The sequence below is a fragment of the Ambystoma mexicanum genome, chromosome 5q (genome assembly GCF_040938575.1).
Source record: "Ambystoma mexicanum isolate Mex_15411 chromosome 5q, UKY_AmexF1_1, whole genome shotgun sequence".
Taxonomy (NCBI): domain Eukaryota; kingdom Metazoa; phylum Chordata; class Amphibia; order Caudata; family Ambystomatidae; genus Ambystoma; species Ambystoma mexicanum.
The window spans coordinates 117518641-117541017 of NC_090933.1; the positions used below are offsets into that span (position 1 = coordinate 117518641).

A 22377-nucleotide genomic window follows, 5' to 3' on the forward strand; every position below is an offset into this window, starting at 1 on the left:
AAAGAGGACACCCTCACGAGACAAACCCACAGGTATGCGAATGGGCAGGGAACCACTAGGAAACAGACAAAGTCGTGGCAAGAGAAAAGGGGGAAAGAATACCCCATACCTAGAGTCTGGGACCCTGATAAGCAGAAGTTGTTGTGGCAAGCCGAAAAGGGAATGGAATACCCCAAACCGAGGGTCTGGCACCCAGAAAGTGATAGCGAAGAATCTGTTACATCTTTCATTGTATAAGGTAGTGCTTGGCAGGAGAGTAAACCAAGCCTACCCAGAAGAAGGAAGACAGAAGGGAATACCAAAGTTGTTCATCTTCATAGTCACAGTACCTGGGAGAAAGGGGAACCAGGTTGGCTGTGCAATAGGTAGTAGTTGGCAGAAGAGTACACCAAGTCTACCTAGAAGGAGAACTGTTAAAGCCAGGCGAGTCTGGGGCTCGCACCCATATAAAAAAGGACAGTTGTGGCAGAAGGTAGTACTTGACAGGAGAGAACACCAAGTCTATCTGGGAAGAGGATTGTGTTTGTTACATAAGTCTGGGATTCGCACCCATATAAGAAGAACAGTTTTAACTACTCTTCTTAGTCACAGTGCTGGGGAAAAAAACCTGATTGGCTGTGTAAAAGGAAGAGAAACCTGGGGAAGGGATACAACCACTAGGATTGTGAACATTGTGGCGAAGTCCAGAGAAAGGAGACATTCTCTCGATCCCTGTGGAACTTTGTATGTTGTTTCAAAATTTGGAACTTTGTGTTTGGAACTTTTGAAATGAACTGTGAAGGATCTGCCACAAAGACACTCCTTCGCACCTTTCGGTTACGTTGTTAGTGTGAGGGCTAGAGTTAGGCTCTTGACACGACAGTGGACAATTCTTTATTTTTGACATCCTGACGGACCCATTTAAGATTTATGTTGAGGCAGGGAAACCCCTTGTAGGGGTAGCGACGCCTTTCCGCAACCCTATTCAATAAAAGCCTATAGCAACAAAAATGCCACATGTGTGTCGATCTTTCACTACTGCACCCTTACAAATATATTTCACTGAAAAACCCTTTATTAAAGAGATATGGCTGCAGAGCAAAACAACAAATACACAATTTTACCAGTTATGGCTCCTAAGGCAAATATAAATTGCCCATTGACATTGAACTGCTCCTGAAGTCTCACGCTCTCTTTACTAACATAGAAAATCAGCTAATGAAAATAATCTTTACGTTTCATATAGGCACTGCTTCGTGTTGGCCTTCAAATTAAATCTAAAAATTAGCCTAACTAGTGTGGCTACTACTGTACCTCCACTTAGGGTATCCGGTGATTCCATCGAATACAATGCATCTAATACAAAAGCCTTGAAAAAAGGCATTTTTTTGTAGGTAAACTTTTCTTTTATTAAAATGGGTTTTAAGGGGTAAAAAAACAGGGGTTCGGGGGACCCCATTAAAAAAAATGAACAAAAATGCATTTTTTAGATGCATTTTTTTCGAGGCTTTTGCATTCGATGCTATCACTATAAACCCTCCCTTAGGTCTTTTTGTACCTTGTGTCCAATAGGAATTATGGGTATGTGCATGCCATTTGTGATGGCATGTGTGAGGACATTAGCAGTGCATGGAGTTGGCTGAATTATGGTTGCTTTATCTCCTGCTGCCAGGTCCCATGGCTCTTTGCACAGAGCAGAACCTACTGACTTGCCCCAGGGGCAACCCTGACACCCAAAGTGGCCACTGGGGATGGCCTGAGACCAAGTCCAGTTGCTACTTCGGCCTTGGTCCAATTCTCACTAGCCACCGATTTGCCCACAGTGCATGCCCTGATGCAGTGTTCACAGTCCTTTGCCCTGTGCATGCCCTTTCGGCATTGCCCCAGGACCAACCAAGACATAACGAGTGGGCTATGGGCAAGGCCTGCCACCAAGCCCCGTTGCCTGGGAATAGCCTGGAGCCATGCTGACTTGTCACTTTTCCCAGGTCCTGTGTTGCAAATGTTTGAAAGGGGCATATTGTAGCGCTTTTGTTATTTAAAAACTGTGTTGTGTCCAACATGGGTCTCATTCATAGAGATGGTTAGGTGCTCAAAGAACGAGGTGAAACCGGACAAGCAACTTTCTTCACAAAGTTTCTACGAAGCCACCAAAGTATTATTACTGTCACAGGTGCAAATAATATATGCCAATTTTTAGATGTGCGCGTCGTCAATTTAAAGTCCATCTCGCTACCTTGAAAGTTGATCCAGACTTGATGAAGTTCTTTTCCAAAACGTTGTCAAGAGCAGGATCCAGTTCTTCTCCGACGTCTTCTATTAACAGGGGTCTTCCCAGAGAGAGGCAGTCTTCAAGATGGGTTCGAAAGTATTTGTGGTTCAGAGATGTAACCTGTCAATATATGTTTCACAAAATAGATATCCGTTAGATTTACAGAGCGGGTTCTTGACTGTAGCATACAAATAAACTTTTATATAACATGTGGAGGCAGCTCCTGTCACTTATCCCTTTTATTAAAGCAGTGTAATCCTTCATTATGGCACTTCTCAATAATACTGAATAGAGACTTGGGAGTGCTTACAAAAGCTAAATGGCTCAAGCAATCCAGCAATATGATTTCCTTAGTCTAACGCTTTGTTCATAGTTGTCAAACAATTTTAAAACTGGAGAAAGTAAGAACAAACCAGAGACTTTACCAAAAGCTCATAATATACCATTCATAGCCTGACATATTTAGTTTCAAATAGCTAAGCTTTTAGGTTATACTACACACCTCATAGTGGCCAACACTTCAACATGCTCCACAGGCCCTACTAGGCGACGTGTGGTTGGCACAAAATAAAGAGGAGCGAATTTCAGTTTTATGTTCAGTTTACATGCTGCAGTATTATAAAATGGAATGCAGGCAGAGGATTGGAAGAGGGTCAGGAAGTGTGGCTGTGGAACCCTCCCACAGACCGTGACAGGAGTCTTCGAAGCACCAACCAAAAGCACATGTGTGTAGTCAGTGATTAAACATACCTACAAGGGCCGTTATGGCCAACTCACACGATGGAGACCCTTCTAGATATACATTGACAGAGGAGAGGGAGCACCATTACCTCTCTGTTTAGGGGCAACATGCACTGCAAAGAACAAGACCCTGCCTCTGGTGCATGCATGTAGCCGCTCTTTGCAGCCGGGAAACACAACACATAGTACAGCACCAGCGTCTAGATTACACGCGGCACAGGGGAATGTTCCTCTGCTCCTGGAACACAACAGACGCCATCTTGCGTGAACTAATGTAGGCCCTGGTACTAATAAGACTTTTTGGTCAATGTATTAGTGGACAATGGGTGTGCTTTTGCGATCTGTAATACCCATTAAGAAATAGGTGATACGACTGTGCTAAAACCTCATAGTGGCGAGGATCCATCAGCTCGAACCTATGCAGGTCTGGATAATATTCTTGTCTTTTGAACTCTGTTACGTGGCCCTTTCAAATGTATTATCGAGGATAAACCTCAAGCCTTTTCTCACTGTATGGTTTGCTAGTTAAGAAGTACCATCTAACATCCCTTCATCAGTGCTTAATTTGTAAAACAAATAAGGGCTTGGCCCAATCTCTTTCTAGTATATGACATGTGACACAGCGGTGTGGGCAACTCCCTGCCACTGTTGCCACCAACCACAGCTGTTCTCCAAAGTGTCAATATATTTGGGGTTAAAGCTACAACTCACACAGGCTCATTGGGGTTGATCGATCAATACACGGACTATGGCAGAAATGAGATTTACAAATACCAATCAATCTATACACAAAATAACATGCTAGTTGTGTCTTGAAATTATCTTCTTTAAACACATAATCACCATTATCATTTTGATGGGGTTCTTTAGTTGGCAAGTGGAACGTATTGACTGTTTAGCCACAGAAAACCGAGCCAATATGCTTTCCTCCTATGGTAAATTTACCCTGGCCTTGCCCTGGTGTTGGCGCATGTTGCTGTCCTCTTGTTGTCAACCCACCCTGCAGTGGCAGTGCTTCCAGTTTCTGCAGTAGCAGAGCTGCACCAATGCCATGCAGACTGACTGAAGCAGTGTGTGGGAATAACCAGCACGGGCACCCAACATTGTCACCTTCCAACCCATTGTTATTCATGAACATTGATAACTAGCACTGCCGAGTCAGTGTAGGTCCTCAGGTTCATGAATTACAATGAGCAAGCCCAGGATGCAGAGATGTGCGGCCAGGCACACTTTTGTTGCTTGTTATCTGGCTACTATTGACTGACAGTCAAATTAAATAATAAAGTTGCAGAAACACCACATAATAATTAAACTGAGTCCGAAATAATATGTGCCTGGGCTCATAAATAAGTGTCAGGGCTAAGCCCTGGCAAACACCCCCAAAAATGATGTTCATCCCCAAAGCCTCTTCCTGCCTGTGATTTTCTTTTCCGATCTCCGACAAGATATTAGTCATGCTCATATGAAAAAAATTCACACGTGCACCTTTCTAAAAGGACATTGCATGTCACTTTCCTATGACATCTGGAATGAAAGAGGCAGGGCCTGTTTTTGACAGATCCCAACCCAGGACAAGAAGAGCTGACCATGTTTTCAATTGAATCAATGTTCCGCTGTGTGTACTTTGTGTAATAGCAGCAACGTGTGTTTAACCATAGACCAGTTTAAAAGAAACGCACCTTAATTAAACCTCATTTTGCATAGGACATAGTGGCAAGGATTTACGTGCATCAAAATCTGTGAGAAGATCCGAATCATGATTTTATTAAACCGCCATCTTGGTTCTTTGATAAACAGAGATGTTGTTTATTCCATACGTATACTTCTACCCAGAAAATACTCTTGTGTATCTGGCTGGGATTTCATCTGTGCAGCTCTGCCCCCACCATTAAATCCTCAAGAAGAAGCCAGCCTTCCTTTGTTCCATAGAACAGCACTGCATTGGCTTCTGCCGTGGTGGGACAAGCGTTTCATTGTCACATTGGATCACTTTATTCTTGAATCCAAAAGCAAGCCCTGATGCGCTGAGCACTTTTCTTCTAAAGTAGGTGACCAATAGTCTTTGTTTGAAGTGTGCAGGGCAGAATATAACCTCACTTTACATAAACACACATAGTGGTACATTGCAGTTTGCAATTAGCGACGAAGATGTTGGGAAAATTGTCTCCCTCTCTCTCCTCTGGCATTCAATCTTGTATAGGTTTGATTTAACCCGCCGTTCACTGAAGAAAACAACACCAACAAGAAACCGATATATACATGTTCCCTAACAAAAAACCTTGTTAAAGGGACGTTATGGTTAAGTTGCGCTATTAAAAAACTATCCCCTTTACTGAAAAAACTATGCTAAAGTATGGTTCTGGTTATAGTGCCCTACTAAAAACCTATCAAATTCACTGACAAACAACGTTGTTACAGGGATGTTATGGTTCAGTTGCCCTAACAAAAACCTATCAAATTCAGTGCAACAAGCACATGAAAGGAACATTATACTTACTTTGCACTAATAACAACCATCCATATTCTGGATACAAGTAAAACCAAAAAACCCTAGAAATTCGCTAGTTATGTTAAGCTAAGCAGCCATAACTCGCGCCACCATTGTGCACTGCTAAGACTTAACACCCATGACATGAAAGATAACATCACAAATGTCATTGACAACATGAAAAGCTGATCTTTCCTAGCCTAATGCGAGAGACATAGAATTTAAGGGCCCACACCGGGTCCAGCTGATGGAATCATTACTCTGCCTTGGAAGGGTGAGGCAGAGGAAAAAATACAGCAAGATCGATGAGTGAGATGGAAATCTGAGACCACTATCTGCAGAAAGGAGGGCCTCACCCTCAAAGTCACCTTCTCTTTGGAAAAAAACAAATAAGGAGGTAAAACAGACAACACCTGGAGCGCACGCACCCATCTTGCGGAAGGGATGGCAACCAGGAAAATCACCTTAAGGGTGAGTAATCTAATAGAACGGGAATGAAGGGGCTCAAATGGAGCATCCATAAGAAACTTTAAAAATAAATTCAAATCCCACTCCGGAGCCACAAACTGGCAGGGAGGAAACTGATTACACAAGCCCTGCCAGAAGTGCATAACAGTGAGGATTGTGAAGAACGAGCCCTGTTCCGGGGACCTCTTGAACACTGAAATAAAGGCAAAGCACCGCTTTAAAGATAGCAGATATTCCAACAAAGGGGATAGCACACAGGATAAAGGATTCAGATACTTTTCCCAGCACCAAATCGAAAATGTACACCACCTGCAGGCATAAATGGATTTCATAGCAGGCCTCCTAGCTGAAAGGCGCACATCAAGGATGTCTCCCGACAAGTCCCACACCTTGCATCTCAGCCTCTTAGTAGTCAAGCATGAAGGTTCAGGCTTCTAGGTTCGGGTGGAGGACACGCCCTTCTGATTGGGGGAGCAAGTCTAGTCTCCTCGTGAAGGCGCGAGGGACTACCGATGGCCATGTCAAGCAACTCTGGATACCACGTTCTCTGGGCCCAGTCCAGATCGATCATGATCAATGAGGATCTGAACAGGCGCAACCTCCGGAGAACTAGCGGAATGACAGGGATCAGCGGGAACGCAAAAAGGAGGTCCACTCGACCATCAGTGCGTCCCCAGAGCTCCCTGGTGAGGAAATTCCCTGAAGCAGAACAACATTCACTTTCTCTCAAAAAGAGACGATCTCCTCCAGAACTTTGACAGACTTTGCCCCCCACAATTGGGTGCTCTGTCTGCTAAAGGCATCTGTTCTGATATTCTCTCTTCTGGCCAGATAAGCCACTGTCAAAGAGACAATGTTCCCCAGAGCCCAGGACCACAGTCACATTGCTTCACTGCACAGAGGCAAGGACTCAGACTACCTTGTTTGTTGAGGTAGTGCATGGCTACTGTGTTCTCCATCAGGATCAGCACAGTCGCTTCACAGAGGGGAAGAAAGAAACCACTGCCAGTTTGATCGCCCTCAGCTCCAGCCGGTTGATGTGTTCCTGAGAGTTTCCAGGAGACCACAGCATGCTCTCACAGTCAGGTCGGACAAGTAAGCACCTTAACCAGTCTAAGATGTGTCCGTCACCCTCATCTGGGACCAAGGTTAATGAAACAATGTGCCTCTCAGCAAGTTGTCCCCATATGGCCCACCACGCAAGATCCTGAGCCACCTAGTCAGAGACCTGCAAAAGGTCTGCCACGTAGCCCTGAAACTGCGACCACTGGCAACAGAGAAGCCACTGAAGCGATCTCATGCAGAGCCTCACCTCCAGCACCATTAGGGTGCAGAAAGCCATGAGTCCCAGAAGGTGTAGGAAAGCCGAAGCCGGGGCTTGTTCCTGGGATTGGAGGACATGGACCATCTGAAAGATGTTCACCACTCGGTCCTCGGGCGGAAAAGCCCTACCCAGGAGAGTGTCCGAGACTGCTCCGATAAATAGGAAGGACTGGGACGGCAAAGCCTGAGACTTTGAAATTCACGGGAAAGCCCTGGCTATGAAATAGAGTGCATATGTGGAGTAGATGCAACAACACTAGACCTGGAGAGAGAGCACGAATGAGCCAATCATCCAAATAGAGAAAGTCATGAATGCCCTCCCTTGTGAGGTGAGCCACCACCACCGCTAGCAGCTTGGTGAAAACCATGGGAGCCGAAGAAAGACTGAAGGGCAATATTTTTAACTGGTAGTTATGTTGGCCCACCACGAACTTCAGGTACGTGCATACAATGACTCGACACGTCGAAGTAGGAATCCTGAAGGTCCAGTAATACCAATCAGTCCTGCAGATCGAGGACTTGCTGGATCTGAGCCAGTGCAACCATCTTGATCTTGTCTTTGCGCAGGAACAAGTTCAGCAGCCTCAGATCCAGAATACGAAGCAAGCATCGGTCCTCTTTGGCATCAGAAAATAGGTGGAGTACCACCCCTTCCCTCGTACTGAGTACAGTACCAGCTTGATTGCTCTCTAGGAAAGAAGTTGATGGACCTCATCCAGGAGGATGGGGTCCGGAGACAAGGGGTGGTCTGAGGGTCGTAGTTCGGGGTGCACTGTAGGAACAGGAGTCAATACCCCTATTGGATGACTTGCAAGACTCAAGCGTCAGACTTGGTCTTTGACCAATCTGGGCTGACCAGGGAAAGCCTCCTCACACCGGTGTTGAGTGGCACAGTCCATCACTGAGGTTTTGAGCCCTGGGGTGCAGTGGAGACTGTGGCTATGCCCCACCTCTGGGCACCTCTACATCTACGGAAGCACCTGCCCTCTATTCTTCCCTGGGCAGACTGACCACAGCCTCTTAGGGCATATGCGGGGGAAGGACTAAAGGCCCTACCTCGAGATAACAGAACAGAGCAGATATGTGTGCTAGTCACTGTCTGCTGCCAACATCCATGCATCTATGATCTGGTTTTGGTAATCAGATGTGATATTGCGTATTGTCATATGTTAAAAATACAAATATGTTTGCTAAACAATTGGAAACTGATCTAGGATTCGCAAAACTATATAAAGCTCTGTTCACAGTTTGGTCCGTAGTTGGAATACTCGGCTTCTAGAAATCTAATCCAGAGGATGATGGTTCAAAGAGACCTCTGTGACAGACCTGTCACTTTCTCCTGACATCCCTACTTTCACTAGCCGCGTCATAGCTGGGCAGAACAGTTACACTAGGCGAAATTCCACATTCTAGGGTTTTTAAAGGCTAAGCATGTGGTATGGTAATCCAGCTGCAGGCACCGCTTTAAAAGAATGCCTCCACTGAAGTGTGCTGAGGATTAATTTGGATAATTCGCTAATGTAGTCCCGTTTGCAGAAAAAACTGTCTAGAGTACCTTTATCAGGTCAAGTCTGCAACGTTTAAGGCTTAGAGCTTTCCCAAAGGAAATCAAGTTTTGTCACATCATTATTCCATTAATGCAAGGGGTGAATACGCATCCACGTCAGCTGCCTCAAAGCAGTCAAAATAAGGTTTCAGAAGCGACATGACTGGATGTCGAGAAGAAACTAAGTAACACGATGTGATTTATCGGTAACTAGCGCCAACACCCCGGCCCACAGCCAGTCGTCGTGCAGGTAGAGTGCGCCATACTTGCATCAGCGATTCACATGCCTCCTTTATTTCCCTGCAAAAAGCAGACCGCTGTGGTGTTTCCAGCTGTTCTTTAAATGCTTCTGCTTTTTCAGACACAGCTGCAGTCCTCCACGAGGTAGGGTGTAGGTAGGATGGAGAAAGCATCTCGAGAAAATGCAGAACGTTTCCCCGCCGTGAAAATAGCTGCAATTGAGCAGGGCCTTTTGTAATGGTCAAATAGCCATCACAAAAAGCTTAGATTGCATTCTCAAGATATAATAGAGCTGGATTGTTGGACAAAGCAATATCATATGCGCCCTGGTGCCTGGGGACTTTGATCGAAAAAGGGATGCAAAGCCCATATGCCAGTTCCACTGACAGGAAGGGCCCAGTGGGATAGAAGGCCAAAACATCGTAAGTGCAAAGACTATCCCTTATTTAAAAGGTCAATACTCAGTGGGAAAGTGTTAAGAACATTTTCTTACAATAATTAAAAAGTGCAGGCATGCAATTCAATAATGAAAGGTTACTTTTGATTGATGCTGTGAGGAGTTCTCCACGCCATATGTGCAGCCAGCCTGTAAAGCGGATTACCCTACCAGATTTGCCAACCTGCGTTACTGCTGCCTGACCAGCTCCTTCTGGCTGTGTGCCAGTTACAGCACCATGCCGCAGCCCGCCGTGTGCATGTACCTGGAGTTCGTTGCTCTTTTCTCGGTTCTTGATCCAGATCTTGCCCTGGCCTTGGGGGTCGATGAGCAGGGGGAACCGCGACGCCTTGGTGACGATGATTCCGTTCTGAATGGAGAGGTCGTCGTTGGGAAGGCCCTGGAGGTTCCATTCGCCAATGGTGGCGTTGTCCACGAGCAGACTGATGAGGTTCAGGTCCTAAAGAGAAAAGTGAAATAAAAATGATCAATGCCTGTAAATCTTCAATTACTTGATGCTGGAAAATCTGGGGGGTTGATAACACCCAGTGCAATGTGGGCCTACTGATATCTGTGCCTCCAGATATGCTTCTATGTGGTGTACATTTACACATACATCAAATCAATGCAGCTACCTTGTGCTATCATTTATTTTACAGTGATACATTTCCATGGCATGGCACACCTGTGGGTCACAAAGGGAGGTATTATTTCAAAGCACAACTCATTTTAGAAAATCAGCAGCATTGTTGGGAAAATTGAAATCTTCGATCCAAGCAGTTCTGGCTGTCATCTCTCATCTTAACTGGCTCGTGCACCTCTATTAAAAACCATCAACACGCTGCTCCCCTGACTGTGCAGCAAGGGTAGCTCCACGCTCTGCCAGAGCAATGCTCTATGACCATGAGGGACGATGCTGCAGTGCAGCCAAGCAAACTTTAATGTGCCAGACTTCGCAACGTGTGTTCATCTAGCTCAAAATTACATTTTCTACCAGTTTTACTTTGAAAGGTTCATTTTTCACTTGTACTGTACACAAGAGACTTCAGTACACTTATATGCAGTGGTGCCTGGGAAATTTTTATAATTGGAGGACGTCGTTTTTTCACATGAATATGCGGGAGCGAGCAAGCCTAGCAAGGATGCCCAAACCAACCAAGCAGGCTTTTAGGTGGCAATAAATAATGTGCTCAAATGTTACATTTTACAGCACACATTCTGTGAAAAATTGGTAAAAAAACATGTAGCTGCCAATAGGTTTTGTAGGGTAAGACATAAATAGCCATTAGATACAAAGTCACCAACAGTGCACAGGAGCATTTTCAAACGTATTTTCATGATGCCTGCCAATGTTGGCGCTGCCAATATATGCTAGTATAACCACGTAAGAAATTAATGATCCTGGCTATTCCCCCAAAGTCAGTGAAAATGGCATGTCACAGTAAGAAAACATCCTTGCACCTCTATTGCAAACCATCAACCACTGCACAAATGCCCCTTCCTGTAAGAATATTCATGATGGCGCTTCCCTTAATACCAGTAAAAAATGCCATGACACAGTAAGAAAAGATGTCATCGAGCATTGCACGAGCGAGTGCTGTTCGGCTGTACCTGCTGTTTCCCCTACTCGCCGCTTCCTACTTCAACGTGCTGCTGTGAGCTGCCTACAAAGCTGATCTCAAAATCATCTATATTGGATTGCCTTCTTGGTACATGGACGTTTGAATATTTGCCCATTGTACTTTACAATCTGTAACATTTAGAGCAAATTCAGTATTTCCCTTTCTAAGATTGAGCGACGCCATCTTCCCTCGTGACTCTCCATATAACCAGGAACGCGCATCTGGGTCTGGACCCGCAAGTGCTGTTCTGCTGCGCTGTGTGCCGTGTACATTTACTTTCATATTCTGCCTACATCCTAGTAACAAAAAATGTGCTATCCTCCTCCATGGCAGCGTATCACCTTAAGACCACATGCCACAACAATCGGCATAGTTATTTGGAAAACAGTCAAGACCTCAGGCAACTCCTCTTGCTACCACCTCCAACAGTCTTCAGCCACGTGCGCATAGCATGTGCGCACAGATTATGGGATTGGACAAAAGGCAATTGTTCCCTGTGAGCAAAGATAGCCCCGATAGACATCTAAACACGAACACTGCATGTGCCCATATTCAAAACATTGATCTAACTCGACCTCCCGGCAATACTAGCTTATCCCCGCTGTTAGATAGTCTAGACACAGAACTATCAAACACGACAATCCAAACATGCCTGACCTCCCTTAACAGTTGAGCATGAACATGATTCCTTTTCAACCTCTAATGCCACTATAGAGAGCCTGCAGCGACCAGAAGTGGCCATTACCATACATACTACAGACTCTAGTCAGATTCCCCAACTTTACTCACAAGTAGTACAAGGAACTCTACTAGAAAGATCTTCCACAGATATCATTTCTTGCCAATCATTACCTCCAAGTGCACCAATTCAATATCCTTCCAAACAATCTGCGCAAGTAGCACTTCCCTATATAAACATCAACAGTATAACACGGCTTAAAGAAAATCCAAGCAAACCATTATCAAGGCTCTCGAACTCTCCCATTTTGTATACTGACAAAGAGAACCCGGAACCAAATAATTAATCTTTCTCTGGAAACTCTTCAATCATGTCTTTTATCAAAACAACGCTGAGACGTCATTCGGCTTTCCACAACCTACTTCTTTATCACTTGACACAACTTTCTCTACTATCAACACAAGAATGTTTACGTTGACAAAACTATGAGTCCATAGAAAAAAAGATTGTGGACCATAACATCATTCTACAGTCAATAGTAGAAAAGATTGATGGACTGGCGCGTTGCTTCCCAGGCAAGCCAAACTGTATAAACTCAGCTACTACTATACCCCATGCAAGTCTGACCTCACCCTACAAAGCTAACTTGAATATGCCAGTGGCACAGACTGAGAGAAATTCTGCAATTTCCATCTCACTAAACCCACCACCAAATTGTCATTCAGATCCACTTGAGTCACATAGTGATAACTCAGAGATCATTGAAGTTGACATCACTGAGATGCCTGTCTTTGAACTATTTCAACCAAATTGTCAGAAGCTAAAAACAAGTCCAAAAAGCACAATCGCTCGGCTGTCATTTAAACCCAAAAGAAACCAAAGAATCAGCCTGCGCAAAACAAAAATAAACTCCAAACAAAAATCAAAGAAATTCTTTGATGGGCTAACAAAACCTAATAAAACAAACCAAACTAGTGTGCCTTTTGCAGATCCACCTGTGGAAAGTAGCTTGAATGTGCTGTTACTCTTGCAGTCGCATGATCCTGCTCTCCCTCTGTTGAGAACACTGGCAAAAACTCAAGGTAACTGCATCATTCCTTGTTGAATCCAAATGTGAATGATGACCCAACAATTGTGAATGATGATCCAACTATTTTTACAAAGATCAATGATGACCTTATGGATCTTTCTGTTTATTTAGTCTCCTCTCCACCTCAAGTACAGCAAAGTTTACACTATCCCCAAGCTTTAGCAAATAAGACAAAAAGCAATATGTGTGAACTTGGATGTTAACTTTACTAATTTTAGAACACTAGAACAAAAGAGAGTGCATACATGAACCTCAAATCCTCCCTCAGATGCAAGTCAAATTCAAAACAAGAAACACTTGACTCACTTTAGAAGTCAAGTTCATTCATCTAGGATGAGTAAAGAAATATCAAATCATGCATATGTTCCAAATCCAATCATTTCCAAGTATATTCGGTTGGTTGGAGTTTGAGGTTGATGGGCCCCTGCACTTACTGGTATGGTTAGTAAGTTGCTGTATTGCGATCTTCGTCCTGGCACATGGTTTGTCTAGGAACAGAAACTCCAGAGTTCCCAAAGAAAGTTTTACTGGGTGGTTAGACAAACCTTGTTAGTTACTGGCGCTGGTGGGTGGTTGTTAACCCTGTGTTGTAGCCGCAAGCTTATTATGATACTTTGGAATTAACTAGAGGAGCAAAAAATCTGGACTTCTTGTCATCAGTAAAGGTTTTTAATGTTGTTTCATACACAGAACAATTGACCTATTAAACATGCAAGGTAGAGGTGAAAGAAGAAAAGCCAACGCGTTTCGACCGTGGTCTGTGTCACGGAACTACAGAGCTCAACCAGCCCACTTCCCAGATTGGCTAACCAGCCCTCAGCCCACATTTATTGGGAGACCAGCACCAGGCACCAAAATCCTATACAGGATCACCTATACTTGCTCTGCCTTGACAAAGACCACGGTCGAACGCGTTGGCTTTTCTTCTTTCACCTGTACCTAGCATGTTTACTAGGTCAATTGTTCTATGTATGAAACAACATTAAAAACCTTTACTGATGACAAGTCAAGATTTTTTGCTCCTCTATTACGATACTTTGGAATTAACTAAACTCACGGCTACAACACAGGGGTAAACAACCACCCACCAGCGCCAGTAACTAACAAGGTTTGTCTAACCACCCATCCAATCATTTCCAACCCTGTAAAAGATGTTCTTGTAGAATCTGATCAGCTCATCCTAACAATGCTAGATAGACTCCAGACAGATCCCTTTCCTAATAGGACTACCCTCATCACTGCATTTCATCCTATCCTGGAACTAAAACACAGTTGCTCTGATATTAAAGCCATCACATTTACTGATGCATTAAATTTCGATACAGTGGAACTAAATATTCCATCGCAAATTGTAAAAAATGTAATATGGCAGACTAAAGAGAATTTAAAAAGCAGTGTATTTCACCTTGAAGTAGAGAAACAACCCACAATTATAAAAACTAATCCTATTAATGATAACTGACCATCAGAATTACTGCACCAAGAAATTAAGGATAACCGACAGTTCAACCAACCACCTAACAAAGGTTATCCCATGAAAGAGCCTGAATCTAAAACCTTACACACCTGCTGTAAATGCATTTGCAGTCGAAATCCTTCCGTACATCACTCTCAACCTAGAGCCAATGTAGTACCTTGTCCTAAATACAAATGGTCATGGCTCTCCAAAGCCATATTGGACAGCAATCGACCTGACAACCATTAGAGATATATTAAGCAGCAGGCACACTCTTGTACCATGACATTTTGGGATACAAGAGGGTTTTCTCATTTAATCACCTCTAAAGCCAAGGCCCTACCCACACATGATGTCATACTACTGCAAGAGACTCGGATTACCATCCAACCTGTATGGCCGGATTTCCAAATCGCCTGGGTTCCCATGACAAAATGTGTCAAAGGTCGTCTGGCAGCTGGTTTGCAGGTAGCAATTAAACTCCATTCACAAATTCATCTTGAAAACTGGGCTTCACCGTCCCAGGGACACAGTTAATAAGGCTAACGTCAACAAACCCTCATAATCCGCTGTACCCCCACACAGCACTTTTAAATGTTTACTGGAATCCGATTGCCATCAATGAGGATCTGTTCTTAACCCAAATTGAAGCTATGCTAGATCTCATTCTTCTAGAGCCTCAAATTCGGACAACCCTGATAACAGGAGACTTTAATACCAATTGCATTACAACTAATATTAAACAATGTCCTACTAGAGCTGATAAAAGGCAATGAAAATACAAAATGTCATCATACTTAAAGACGCAACACCACCATCTCCAACTTGGTTGAGAGGAACCACTTGCTCCACCCTCGATTATGTCTTTATCTCTTCTAGCGCTATTAATCGAATTACAACATTTAGAGTAATTCCTAATACAGTAGTGATCATAATATCTTACAAGTAGGCTGGGCTCCTTGCATGATACCATTGTGTGAAAACTTTAAATTATCACTGGCGCTCAATCAAGATCTGGCCTGCTCACAGATTAGAACTACTAAAGACTCAGCTTTCAACACCCATACAAGATAACTCCTTGACAGACACCCCACAATATACTGACAGTTTAAAACTAATTAGTCAGTCAATTGACTGCTATTTCGAACCGCCAAATCTTCAAACAAATATAGCCATTATACTGACATCCAAACCCTCAAGTTAAATTTGCGAAAAGCGCGGAGGTTTTCCCCTTTTACACACTCACAACAAAGATGTAGTCTAAGAACTACCTATAGAAACACCGTCAAACAAATCAATGCTAATAAAAATCAAACCAATGCGGAGAAGATGATGATAGCTACTGCAAGTAAATCAGCCCCACAGATGTGGACTCTTTAATTTAAAAAGAAAATATGGGTGTGCCAACTCTTCATTGCTATTAAACACAATAAGTGAACAAGTGTGGACTAGGCACTTCTCTCTGGTTACCAATTCCACAACAATAACACCTTCGTCACTTCCTACCCCAGATCTTAGAGAACTGATTTTCGATCAACTAGATATTATCCTCCCTATCAAAAATACTTTGTTAAACTGTCTGGACCTGGTGCTCGAGATGAACTAACGTTACTCTTAAAGCGCATCCAATCACATGGGCTGCTATCCTGGAGGTTATCTACAATAATGTGATTAGAACAGGTCAGATCCCAACATCATGGAAAGAATCGGTTATAATACTCATATTCAAAAAAGGGAACCTTAATGATCCTATAAACTACAGGTCTATTGCACTTTTAGATAATCAAGGGAAGATCTTCATGAGACTTATACTGCGAGATCTTACCCTGTGGATACATTTGGTAAACTTCTTTGATAATCAATCGGGAGTCAGCAAAGGAATTGAGACTTTATTAATCTAACTCTCCCTGCTGCTATCAAAAAACAAAGAATATCATCCAAACAACTGTTTTTTTTTAGCGTTCATTGATTTTAAACAAGCTTTTGATTCTGTATCTCGTGATGTTTTATGGGAAAAACTTTAAATTGCAAATTGTCCTGTGTATATCTTATCTAATTCGCCAATTTAATACCTCTATAAAAGTATAACTTACAAACGATAGTCTCCTCACAGGCATAATTCCAACCACTTCATGACTAAAACAAGACTGCATCTTAGCTTCTATTTTATTTAATTTGTATATCAAGGGTATTAATAAGGCTCTCAAGATTGTTCTTTCATTTTCACCAAAACTTGGCTCAAGAGAGATATCCTGGCTTTTATACACCAATGATCTTATTTCACTTGATCGAACACCAATCGGCCTACAAAGAAGCACTAGACAAATATGCCAACGACAACCACTTAACTATAAATGCTCGAAAATCAAATGCCATGATTTTCCATCACAAAATGAGCAAACATAAATATAAATGTAACTGGACTCATGCAAAAGCCTCAATTGTCCAAGTTACCCAGTATAAATATCTTGGTCAAAATGTTAAAACTCATATCTGATATTACCCTATGAACTTGAACTAAAGACAAGAATGACACTCTTGACAGTTCAAGGAAAAGCAATGCAGAATACATTTGGAAAATGTTCCTATGAACCAACAAAAATCTTTCATAATCAGATAGTAATTCCAGTGATTATCTATGGGGCCCAAGCCAAGTTACCATCTAATTGTCCCAAATAGGACTTACTTGAAGGTATCTACCGGAAAAATAATCGTATCCCTTTTGCTGAGTATACACATTGCAATCATTAGATATGAATTGGGCCTGTCAGTAGTATTCGCATGCCACATTTTATCTTCTTACAGAAAATGCATGTCCAGTACGACTAACATTAATACTCTCCAACCAACCTTAATTTCAAATCTAGATAATTCAAATAAAAGGCCATTACACTCATGGGAAATGAGTTGTACTACTATTTTAAGTGACACTGACATTGCCATACAATTGCTACTTGATTTCCCTGACAAAAGCAAAAGACAAGCTAAAACTTTGACAATGGGATTGGCGTATGATCTGGGAGACCTGCAATTTATACTTAATCTTTCGATCAGGTGCCTTTCAACCCAAACCACTTCATGAGATGGCATTATACTTATTAACAGTTCCTGATTCCAAATATGCCCTTTCAATCCTAAGGATTTGCTTAAATCTATGGCCCAAATACCTTGTTACAACAAATCTCTGAACCTAGATACAACATGTAGATTCTGTAACATGATTGATTCTCAAGAGACACTGCAACATCTTATAACTGAGTGCATCGGATTGTCACAACTGAGAAAGGGTGTTTATTTTAAACATATTTGTCAATTTAAAATTTTGCAAAAGAACAAATGTGGTTAAATATCTTCAATGCAACTCAGGTGTCACTGAATATCTCGACAGTCAAAATGTTGTTGGCATTAAACTTATGTAATGATTCTGTTTTTACCTAATCAACTTACAATACTGCAGAACCTTGTATTTTATCATTTTAAGCATGATGCCTGTTTGGGGGGGAAACCACACTCTTATGTTCACATGTTTTTACTGAATTTTTAATCACTATTATTAACTACCGATTTTAAATTTGTTTTGAAATTGTCCTAATAATGGATTTGTCAATGAATTATGCGCTATATCAATGACTGTTAGAAATAAATCATCTCCAAGTGTGATCGAATTTTGTACCTTTTGAAAAAGTTGTATTTACAACTAAAATAAATAGAGTAAGAAAGAAAAAAAAAGAAAAGATGTCATTTCTGGCTGCACAAATGTACCTCCACATAAGGGCACTCATCACGTTATCTTTGCCCATAACACTAGTAGAGAAAAGTATGCCACAGAAGGAAAATGTCCATGTTGTACCCCCAATGTAGAATCCTCCCAATACCGCAACCCCTCCTCTCCGTATTAACACTCAAGTTGGCTTTGCCCAAAAATGCCAGAAAAATATGCCAATGTAAGAAAATGTGCATGCTGCTGTCTGCACAAATGCCCCCATCCCTGTATGCACACAAACATTGCTTTTAATGTATACACACAGTCACTTACCCATACAGCTTCTCTCTCAACCATTCACACACTTCCCAGTCATGTGAGACTGTGCTCTGCCCTCTCAGAGCATCCGCCAAGTTGTTATCTGTGCTGGCCAGATGAACTGCCGAGACCGAGATCCTGTTCTCCAGCAACCAGAACCAAAGAATCATTAACTCCGTGCATAGGGGGCGGGAGTGCACACAACCTTTGCTTGTTGAGGTAGTGCATTGCCAATGTGTTATCCATCAGAACGAGGACATGCTTTTCCTGCAGAGACGGGGAAAATGCTTTCAGGGCTAGCCTGATAGCACGTAACTCCAGCATCTTGATGTGCCACCTGCCTTCTATCATGAACCAGAGGACGCTCACCTGCAAATCCTCACAGTGAGCACCTCAACCCTTCAAGGGCGCATCTGTGTCCACACGGGTCTGAGGCCAAGGAGGCCATAAGGGTTCCCCTGCCAAAAGACAGTTGCGGTCCGCCCATCAGGACAGGTTGTTGACCACTGACGCGGACACTCTGATGAGATCCAAGAGAGTGCAGAGGTACTGCGATCACTGATCCCTCAGTAACCACTGCAGGGATCTCATGCGCAACCTGGCCTCTGGCACTAGAAAAGTGCAGTAAGCCATGAGGCCTAGAACGCTGAGTAAGGGAGCTGCTGGTAGAGTGGCATTGTTTCAGAATAAATCCACTATCTGTGTCAAGCTGACTACTCGCTCCTCGGGGGTCAGGTGGAGGGGAGGCCTTCCCCACCCGGTTATCTAGGACTGCTCAGATGAACTGGAGCCGTTGGAATGGTGTCATGTGGGACTTCAAGTTTGGGGAGAAGCCCAGCCTGTGCAACAGCGAGCAGGTGTCCTGCAGATGGGACAAGACCCGCACTACAGACTTTCCTCGGATCAGCATGTCTTCCAGCTATGGAAATACGTGGACTCTGGATCTCCTGAGGTAAGCCACAACTACCGCCATGAGCTTGGTGAAGACCCTTTGGGCGGAGGTAAGACCAAAGGGAAGCACCTTGAACTGATAGTGCATATCTCCTATCGTGAACCATGGGAACTTGCTGTGCTTTGATGAATTGTCACATGGAAATAGGCGTCCTATAGGTCTATGGACACCAGCGTGTCCTTAAGTTCGAGAGCATTGAAATTCTCTCTCAACGTCACCACTCTGAATTTGTCTTTCCTCAAGAATTTGTTCAAGGCCTTGAGGTCCAGAATGCGATGGAGACCTCTTCCTTTTTTTGGGCACCAGGAAATATCTGGAATACCAATCCAATCCTCTCTGCTCGGGAGGTACCACCTCCATGGCACCCTTCAGCAACAGGTCTCTCGGTTCTTCCTGGAGCTCCTGTCTCGGGTGGATCGGAGGCGGGTGTGGTCCGTCTGGTGGTTTTCATAGAAATGGCAGACAATAACCCCATTGAATGAGCTGTATAGCCCAGGCATTTGAAGTAATTCTCTGCCATTAGAGCAAGTGCTCAGCCAGCTGTCCTCCAAACCGGTGCACTGTGGGAGGGGAAATCAAAGCGGCTTTGGAGGCTGGGTCGCCATCACCATTGATGCTGCTTGTTGGCCTCTAGAAATCCTGCTGTCCCTTCCGCAGTGCGAGAAACGCTTCTGCCCTTGCCTGGCCGGTCGGAGCTGCACTCTTCTGCCTTAATGAGCATATCTCCTATAGTCACATGCCCTAGAGGTGAAGCTAAAAGCAGGTTTCACCTGCTGCACAGCTAGACCTAAGGATTTGGCAGCGGGTTTTGATTCCTTGAACTTTCCCAAGGAATAGTCACCTTGGTGGCCGAAAAGAAGATCACTCTCGAAGGGCATGTCTAAATGTTTTACTTCGACGTTAAGTGGAAAACCAGGTTTTTAAGTAGGCCTGTATTCTCAGAGTTATGGCCGAAGCCATAGATCAACCCACACAGTCAGCGATGTCCAGACCCACTCGCAGCAACTGCTTGGCCACTGCTTTCCCATCCTCCACTAGCTCAAGGAAGCCTTTGTGCATCTCTCCTTCTGGGACATACTGAGCAGCATTTTCCACCGCGCCATAAACCAAAGGAGTATTTGGCAAAATTACTTGCCACATTGGTACGCTTTGAGGGCCATGCTACCCCAAAGTGAATGCCTCCAAATCATCCACTTTATTTTGCTTCTCTGTTTGGGGTAGAGTGGATGTACATGATGTAGGTCTAAAAGAGACCATAGCAGCTTGCATTAAAAGCCCCTCCAGGGAAGGGTGAGAGGAGAGGTATGAAGGGTCTCCTCTAGCCGGCCTGTACTTCCCAGAAATGGTGGAGCAGACTGGAGGGATGGAACATGGGCTTTGCCATAGAGCAGTTAAAGGATCGGCAATGGCCGGTTCAGAGGCATATGACGTTCAGTGGCAAGACCTTCCTCTAGGATGTCGGTAAGGTCACAACCTTGTGGAGGCACCACTGTTGAGTGCAATCCCTGGGTGTCAATAACCCTTTCAACCAGAGCCCTATATTTAGTTACATTGTGAAGATAGGGCTGGGACTGCTGAAACTGTAGGTCAGGCGAAGTGTCCAGACCACTGGTCTCTTGGAGGCCTTGAGTTAGTTGTAGGACTCTATCATTGTCGTCAAAATAGTCAACCCCACCTGAACCCAAGAACATCGGGTCGACATCTTGGTCATCGGCATCATGATCGCCGAAGATATCCGTCATGGTTTTGAAAAATTCGGACCGAGGTTGTGGTGTAAAGACTTTGTCGACAACCGTCGACGGTTTGTCTTTCAGTGCCGTAAGGCTGGATGTCGAGACGCAATTGCATCAACATCCTTGGACGCACGGGAGTAATCCGGCTTCCATAGTATTTTCGACATTGAAAGATAAATCGGCACCGACAGTCGGTATCGGGGCAATAAGGGGGTTGGGTGCACCGAGCGGCGCTCTTGGCTCTGAGGTATGCTGCGTGGTGGTGGGATCCACGCTGACTGCAGCATGCTCCTTGAACATTTCAAGCATAGGGGATTTGAAATACTTCGACTCGTAGCGGGTGGTAGGCCCGACTGACAGCTTACGTTTTTCCATCGATGACCCAGAATCCCAACAAAGGCGGTGGCACCTTTTCCTTTTTTGGGACGAGGAAGAGTGGCTCCTCGAGTGAGACCTTTTCATCTTCTGCCAGTGTTTTTCGGGGGTATGCCCCTCTGTTTTGGCCTCCGAAGACCGAACCGTCGACCGAGCTAGAGATTTTGAGGGCGGTCGACCCAGAGTGAGTTTTTCATCTTGTTCGCAAAGAGATTTCAGTTGCATATTGGCGCACGACAGACACCCGTCAGTTCCGTGACTCGTGCCGAGGCACCAGAGACACAACTTGTGTGGGTCAGTAAGGGACATCTTGGTGCCACAATCGGAACACCACTTTAAACTGGACACTCATGCGACTGACATCTCATGTCGAGGATTTACAAAAGAGACATGTTTTCGAATGAAAACGTTGAAGAGTCGGACTCTGTGTTCCTAAAGCAGGGTGTAAGCGCGTGGAAAAAAGGAACTGAGGTCGGGGCCTGGTGACGTGCTACATATACGATGCCTAACATCACATCAGAGCAGACGACCAGACACCGAGCAAGACGGATTGATGGTCGACAGCTGGGTCTAGGTCCACTACGCCCCCTATCAAAACAAATTCAGAAGCAGTGACGCTGGAGGGAACATCTATAAGATGGGGAATCTGCAGTAGAAGAGCAATCCATTGAAAATCTAATTTCATTCAGCAGTTAAATCTCACATAAAAATGCGTTCACTCATCTCCAGCTCACATTGAAGAGGACATACTGTAATAGGTTTTGTCCAGACTTCTGATTTGTTGATTCCGTTAGCATCACACTTCTGACTGATGTGTAACAATATCTACAGAAGAAATGATGAACAAAACAAAACAAAAAAAAAAGAGTCCAGTATTTTTATTGCAGAGAGTTGTCAGGTGATAATTAACTCTAAACTTAGTTTCCAGGTCTTCCACATTCTTGGGACTCACTTTG

At 43.9% G+C, this 22377-nt stretch overlaps 1 protein-coding gene across 1 annotated transcript in view; it reads right to left on the reverse strand.

Annotated features, from left to right (window-relative positions):
* LOC138497282 (dynein axonemal heavy chain 5-like) overlaps positions 1–22377 on the reverse strand; it is a 1499851-nt gene that overhangs the window by 383449 nt on the left and 1094025 nt on the right. The window contains exons 63-64 of the mRNA XM_069620634.1: positions 9759–9953; positions 2216–2371 (exon numbers count right to left, since the gene is read on the reverse strand). Coding sequence (XP_069476735.1) covers positions 2216–2371; positions 9759–9953 — 351 coding nt within the window. The remainder of the gene's footprint in view (positions 1–2215; positions 2372–9758; positions 9954–22377) is intronic.